Source organism: Henckelia pumila, chromosome 1, assembly GCF_033568475.1.
Source record: "Henckelia pumila isolate YLH828 chromosome 1, ASM3356847v2, whole genome shotgun sequence".
Lineage (NCBI taxonomy): Eukaryota > Viridiplantae > Streptophyta > Magnoliopsida > Lamiales > Gesneriaceae > Henckelia > Henckelia pumila.
This window is the reverse complement of record NC_133120.1, coordinates 117,516,434-117,524,095: the sequence shown is the minus strand read 5'-3', so window position 1 is coordinate 117,524,095 and position 7,662 is coordinate 117,516,434. Positions and strand designations below refer to the sequence as shown.

Sequence of the window (7,662 nt, the reverse complement as noted above, 5' to 3'; positions counted from 1 at the left end):
CAAAACAATCCAAGCGCACATGTCTCCATCAAGTTTTCGTGAAAACTGTTCGCATTTTTTTTTCTTTTTTCTTTTTTCTTTTCCCTCTTAAAAAGAAGCTAAAAACCATTCGTATTCCGAACGAATCAAATGTAATCTCTACTTCAAATTGGATACGCATTCGTATTGAAAGAGACCACATTCACAAATATTTTGTTTCTAGCGCTTTGCCCAAATATATACTCAAGTTGTAGCTTGTATTTATAAAATTGAATACAAAATCTCGCCATAAAATAATAAATATTACGATATAATTGTTGTAAATATCGTTGTACACGATATTTGTTGTACCTTTAGATTCAAAAAAGTTAGATAGAAATTGAACACAGGATATCAAATTTAATAATTCTATTTATTTTCACGCGACTTCCCAATTGTCATTAATTCCACTTCCAACTTCGCAAAATTTTGAAGTAAACCTAACATCACCATGTTTTATTCACTTGATTGATTGGTGATTGTTTTAGGTTTCTTTTTTTTTTTTTTAATTTTGTTTTACACAATTAACTCATTTTACTCGTACTTAATTTTTCCATGTCTATATCCACTTTGGGACTGATATAGAAAGTTATATACTTTTATTAATTATTATTAATTAATTTGTTATACACATATATAACATGTGGCAAGTCGCTAGCATTATATATCAAAGAAAAGAATTCTATAATAATGTAATGTCTTTTGAATTAAATTTATATTGAGATTTAAAGAAATAAATTATAATTATACTATAATAATAATAATCCTAAAAGAAAGATTCCGTGGCAAAAGCGTCCTTTCATCGCTCCCCTTTAACCACAGACACCCGAGGTTCCTAATTTTTACCGCGCAGTAAAAAGTGCCATGTTTATTTAATAATTCAAAATTTAGTTCGTTTCCATTCCAGTCGTCTTTCTTCTTCTTCTAACCCATCCATTTTCCTCTCTCTCCCCCTATATATCTCTCTCCCCATTTGCAGCACCCGTGGTTGGACTTTGATCGGAGTTGGTAATTCCTTCCGCAAATACCTCAAATTAATCGAAAAAGTCCGTGGATTCGGATTCCTTTGTTGAAAACGACGATATTTATCCGTCAAATTGCGAAATTTATCGAATATATAATTGCATTAAACAGATCGGTTTCATAGCAGATAAATCCGAATCGAGGGTTTAGGGCTTGTTGGTGTATATAAATTGACAAATAATTATAAAGTAAGATCAGGGTTTTGGATAGGAGATATGTGGGGGCCTGGATTGCAGTTTAATAGGAGTAGAAATAGCGACGATCGGTTTTATAGTGCGTCAAGGGCTCATCGGAGTCGGGATTATCAGGGGAGGGCGCAGAGTGATGTCACATCTGTCCACTCATGGAGCCAAAGCGATGAGCCGCCGGCGGAAAACTCTAAGCCGGCTGCTGCGCCGGTGCTGGAGTCCTCGCATTTGTGTAATCTGGAGAGGTTCTTGCAATCTGTGACTCCTTCTGTTCCCGGCCAGAGTTTATCCAAGGTGAGTTTTTTTTTTTTAATAATGAGTTGATTGAAGTTTTTTTTAATGGATTTACAAGTGCTTTTTCTATTTGGCATGCGATAGTGGATTTGAAGAATCATATCACGTAGTGCGTCTAACCTAGGATAGAAGAAGGCTTTGTTTTGTTTATGACAGTGAAACTGCTTTATCTCAAGTTCTCGTAAGGAGTTATTTTTTACTCTCGGTATATCTTCTTTGACTGTTTGATTCGCATTTATTACAAATCTAGCGAATAATTCTTGAAGGGAGATGAAGGAGTTGGATTGTGATTCCAATAGTGTTGTTATGTTTGTTTAGTAAATGTTTGGTGGTTGTATTTTGTCAAAATTTTATGATCTTGGAGCATTGGATGTTTGCAGAGTAGTGTGTTAATTGCTATAATGTTCTATTGGACCTATGGATTTATCTAGTGCGATACGCGTTCTTACTTATACCAAGCTCGGATCACGTTGGAGCAGCGTGTAAAGCCAAAAAAGTTAAATTTGTTTCCTCCACTATTTTTGTAGAGCAATACCCGACAAGACCTAAGTCGTTAAGCGGCTGCGAAATGGTTGATTGCAGCGTGGAAATTGCTTTTCTCTCTCGATTGCTCTACTATGATTATTATTTGCTTGAAAACCCTAACTCAATGAGTTCCGATCAATTTTTGAATGTGCTTCTTTCCTTGTGTCTTATTATTAATGACAGATGGCTGGGAGGAGTTGGAGAACGAGTGATGAAGAATTTCAGCCTTTCTTTTTTTTGAGTGATTTATGGGATTCATTCAAGGAATGGAGTGCATATGGTGCTGGAGTGCCTTTGATATTAAATGATTCTGATTGTGTGGTTCAGTATTATGTGCCATATCTATCTGGCATTCAATTATATGGTGATCTTTCAAAGAGCACGGCAAAATCAAGGTATCCGTCTTCCTGAAATACACTGTTTTAAGAATTTGTATATATATGATCGAGAAGCTAATTGTCGCGTAGAAGTGAAAAAAGAAATGTCAAATGAAAACAGGGTTCGAGTTCATGTGTTCACTGTTTTGTAATCCCAATTATAGGGGGATTTTTGTCTATATTGGGTCATATTTTCTCTACTCTTTTATCCTTTTTAGTACCAACTAATTTAGGAATTTATTGTTTGACTTTAGATAGATGAATGTCTCTTGAAAAGTGATCAATGGTTTATGTTCAGTTTGAGTCAATCCATGCATTATCATTCTTCCTTGGCTACCTTTGTTAGTTGTGTAGCAGGTTCGGTTGAAGGTTTGGAACTTCTGATCTTCTAATTATAAAATTCACTTGCAACTAAGAATCTCATTATGTGTAAATGTTTACCGTGAAAGAATTATGTATATGATGGATTCTATAACTTTAGATTGTGTTAATGGCTCTGGATTTTGTTTTATTTTTTCCTTCAGGGTTTTACATTCTCTTTTCATCCTTTTCTTTTCATTGTCCCGAGGACTGGGTCAAGTGGAAGTTTTGTATTTGATTCACAACACTCAAGGTTTAATGGATTTTTTTGTCTTTAAGAAAGACTGTCTCGTAAATTAACCCTAAACTGGATAATTTTACACTAATGATATGTGTATGTGCTTGTGAATTTACCTGTAAACTTGTGGCCTTCCACTTTATTGTTTATATTGGTAGAAATATAAAGTACCACACTTTGTGTCTCACGATAAGCCATATTTTTGCACATTTAATATTTTGAGGATCTGTCATTCAAAGTATTTCTGTTGTTTTCAAACGTCTGTGTTGGTGACCGTCCATAATTGATGTTCTGTATTTAAATTATCTTCAGTTTGACGGTTTTTATTTCTGATGAAGTTTTTACCCTCTGAAAATTAGGAATGGTTTAAGCATTGCTCACCTGTTGTTAATGTTTACTCTAACCCATAGCTATCTCAAGCTTGCTCAAGTAGAGTCTGAAACCTTGTTTTCTTTGCTTACAGTTCTAAAGTACTATATTTAACTGCCCCAGGGTGTAAATGAACCCACTAGCAAGTATTTGATCTAATCACATTCCGGACAATTTTATTTTTCAAGTCATCGTGTAAACTGTTTGATGCAGATTTTGTTGCTGATTAATCCTCAGCTGAATTCATTATTGCCTCTTTACCCGATTGATTGTTTTTCTCTCATGTGGTAGGCGACCTGGTGAAGAAAGTGATGGTGAATATTTTAGGGATTCTAGTAGCGATGGAAGTAGTGATGGTGAACAAGATAGAGGTTGCTTGAGTTGTCCAAAGGAGCCGCACAACTATCATTTTCAAATACATGATGATCCTTGCAATGTAGAAATGTTGTCTTTGGGAGCCCAGAACATGGCTTTTCAAGAAGGCTTTTCTAGTGATGAAGGTGAATCTGGAAGCTCACAGGGTTGCTTGTTGTTTGAGTATCTCGAACGGGACCCACCTTATTGCCGTGAACCTTTGGCAAATAAGGTTGGTTTTCTCTAACATCCAGTATGATTCAATTATTCTTTCATTCCTTACTGTATATTGACCTGAATTTTTTACAGATTCTTGATCTTACTCACCGTTCCCCGGAACTGAAGACACTTAGAAGTTGTGATCTACTTCGATCAAGTTGGATATCTGTAGCCTGGTATAATTTTGTTCCGGTTCTATTTTTGGTTGCTGCTTCATATAGTGATATATTACTTACCTAATGGTAAATGACTGCTTTGCAGGTATCCCATTTACAGAATACCTACTGGACAAACTCTTAAAGATCTGGATGCTTGCTTTTTAACCTTCCATTCCCTTCATACGCCATTGACAGGTGGATATATACCTTAACCTCTATTTGTTTGTGTGCATGTTTTATGTCTCTGCCTTAAAAACTGCGAGCGTAGAGAATTTCAATGGCTTAACCTAGCGATTGAACCATAATTATTAGAGGTGGACAAGGCAAATACTTAAGTTCAAGGCGTGATACTTTAATAAAGTACTCGCCTTACAAGATTGAGGTGTGACTTGAATGCATGCTCAATTGCACATGAGATCAATTAAAGGTGAAACATGGCGTGATAGTTAAAGGCTTGATGTATGCATAAATGCGCCTTAGATTCTATGATCATGAATCCAAAGCGAAATATAATGTATAATTATTCACATATGCATATACATTAATGTGTTGTTTGCTAGTAGAAATTGGACTCATTGTGACAGTTATCTTCGTCCTTCCAGATATAACTTATTTTTCCACGGTACTCGTGTAGATAAGCTGTACTCAATGTTGTGTGCCTAGTCTCCGGAATATCCGTGTTTCTTGGTGCTTCTAAGCATCCTATCTCAATTACCTGGTTTTTGGCATTTGCATCTGCAGGAAGTGAAACCGTGAAAGCTCCAACTGTAAAATATCCAACTGAAACTGATGGTGTTCCCCAGATTTTGCTTCCGGTATTTGGGCTTGCCTCGTACAGATATAGAGCATCCTTGTGGACTCCCGATGCAGGAAATCAGCGCCATTTGGCCAATTCTCTCTTGCAAGATGCCGATAATTGGCTAAATACACGCCAGGTCAATCACCCAGACTTCACTTTCTTCTGCCGTCGGTAAATTCTCGAGATAGCTTCCCTTTCTCACCTCCTATTGTTGCAAAGGAGGATCTCTACCCATTTTTATGCTGCGGGTATGGGGACTGTGAGCAAGGGTAAGCGCATTTGTTTTTTGTTTTTTGTTTTTTTTGCATTTTATGTCAGTCTGTTAGGTATGATGAGCCAAAATGCAAAACAATACACAGCCCTAAGCAATCTCCTCGATGGGGAAGAAATTGATCATTTGTATTGCGTTTTGGGTAGATTAACATGAAAGGTTGTTGTGGAAAGAGAGAAAAACAATTTGAATTCACTGATCAAACCTGAGCTGAACTGTACAAGCGACATCTTTACTCATTCAAACTTCAATGTATACTAATCTTTCTCAAATTATTTATTCTGTTTCTTTTGTTATATGATAGTTATATATCTGTTTCTCCTTTAATAATTGTAGGTGGTTATGATTTAGTTCTGCACTGTAAGTGATGAAATAAGTGCTACTTTAAATTGAAAAAACAGGTGAATGAAATGTTTTATTATTTTGTTTATCTATATTTTATAGTGGATTTAATTTTTAATAATTTGTGTAAATAGGGTGTTTTTGAGCAAAGTGTAGCACAGTATGTAGCACCAAGTGTAGCAGAGGATTTTTTGCGATGTCAGAGTCAAAAGGTCTATCTGACATTGTACCTCATTTACAAATGAGATTGTAGGATCGTGTAATATATATATTTTTTTTAAAAAAAGAAAAGAGTGCGTGTCACGTCCATGATAGAATATAATTCATGATTAAAAAAATATTATGCTTAGCGCGTGATCATATATTTTATATTAAAATAAATGAATTTTGTTACATTAGGAATTTAGGATACAAAGCACATGAAGAGTAACAAGAATGATCACGATCCACATTGAATATATTTACTTACTGCAACCAATAAGAACATTTGCACAGTTTCAAACAATGTGACTCTTATAGTTTTAATGTCATCATTTATTATCATTGTTTTTTTTAGATTTATGTTAACATTTTAAGATAAGATATTCAATAGCTCATGCAGGTTTATAAATATAATGTTTAAATGTAGTTTAACCTCGACACAACATTAATATCGAAGCTTTTTCATTTATTACAGGAAGAATTTCCTATTGTTTTGTTGATTGTCTTGAGTAATTACTACATGCTTCGTGTCATGGATTTGTCTTATTTTTATCTCATATATGTATGACTTGAATCAATATAATTTGTTATATGCTCACAGCGGCATAGGCGAGTTGGTAAGGATTGAGGTGACATAAGAAGAAATTTCCCAGCTTTTCAAGTTCGATCCTCGTGTGGAGCATATTCTCTGCTGAAATATTGTGGGGTATGCTCTGGGGGTTGATCATGTTGCTCTCTCCCTTAGGTCTCTGCCTAGGGGTGCAAACGAACCGAATCGAGCCGAATAATGGTAAAATTTTAAGGCTCGAATTCGGCTCGATAAGAGTATATTCGAGTTCGAGCTCGATCCGAAATTCGATAATTTCAAATATTTTGGCTCGAGCTCGGCTCGAAATAAAGTTCGAGTTCGAGTTCGAGTTCGACTCGAAATATTCGAACCTATTCGTGAACTATTCGGATATTATGGTTCGAAAAGCTCGAAATGTTCGAAAAAGTTCGAAATGTATATATATTTATTATATAATTATATTATATTAATTAAATATTTAAGCTCGCGAACTATTCGCGAACTATCGAACAGAATAATTTCGGCTTGAGCTCGGCTCGAAAAAAAGTTCGAACATATTCGAATTCGGCTCGAGTTCGATAAGCTCGAATACGAATCAAATTTTTTTTGAGCGGGCTCGTAAAACTCACAAACAGGTTCAATTCGTTTGCACCCCTATGACCCTGCCGCTCGTGCACATCCTTCGATTTAACCCAGCATGAGCCAATGAGTTTCTGACTCATGTGGGATGAGATCCCCTTCGGGGTCAACCCTTTTGAATATAATTTGTTATATATTTGTTAATAAGGTAGTGTTAGGAAGAGCTTCTTAGAAGAATTTTTCAACTTTTTCGTTAACAAAAATTAAAAATTTTGTAAAATTTTGTTAACGAAAAGCTGAGAAGTGCTTCCTAGAAGCTCTCCCAAACACTAACTAAGTAATATACATAAAATCAAATTAAATATTTATTTTATAATTTCATATCTCATGTTTTATAAATATCATTTATAAAATATTTGTCTAACAATAAAATATTCAAAATTTTGCTCGTGGGATGATAAAAATAAATAAATAATAAATAATATTATACATTTTGTAACTTATTCATCTGATTGAGAATTTGTATTGAGGTAATCTTCTTCAAGATCTTTAATTTGATGCGGGTAATGCTAATGAATAATCTTTGTAAAGATTTATTTACAAAAAATTAGAAAACTTACCTTCATGTATTTTTAAGTTACATAAAGATATAAGCGGTTTATTCATCTACAATTCTTGTAAAAGTATTCATTCGTTAATTGAAATATTGTTTCATAAAATAATTGCTATAGTTTTTAGCTTTTATGAGGAGGAAAAAATAGTTACCTTTTTTTATTTCA

The 7,662-nt window shown here is 34.5% G+C and overlaps 1 protein-coding gene and 1 non-coding gene across 2 annotated transcripts; one reads left to right on the top strand and one right to left on the bottom strand.

Moving 5' to 3' along the window:
• The first annotated feature begins 935 nt into the window (after positions 1–935).
• LOC140879771 (uncharacterized) lies at positions 936–5,465 on the top strand. The gene is made up of 6 exons (XM_073283668.1): positions 936–1,523; positions 2,232–2,443; positions 3,684–3,978; positions 4,056–4,141; positions 4,227–4,318; positions 4,865–5,465. The coding sequence occupies exons 1-6, from the start codon at positions 1,257–1,259 to the stop codon at positions 5,095–5,097; spliced, it is 1,185 nt and encodes a 394-aa protein (XP_073139769.1). The 5' UTR covers positions 936–1,256; the 3' UTR covers positions 5,098–5,465.
• On the bottom strand, positions 4,223–4,279 carry LOC140876723 (U7 small nuclear RNA). Its single transcript, XR_012148960.1, has one exon. It is a non-coding gene; the product is annotated as a U7 small nuclear RNA (small nuclear RNA).
• Positions 5,466–7,662: the final 2,197 nt, after the last annotated feature.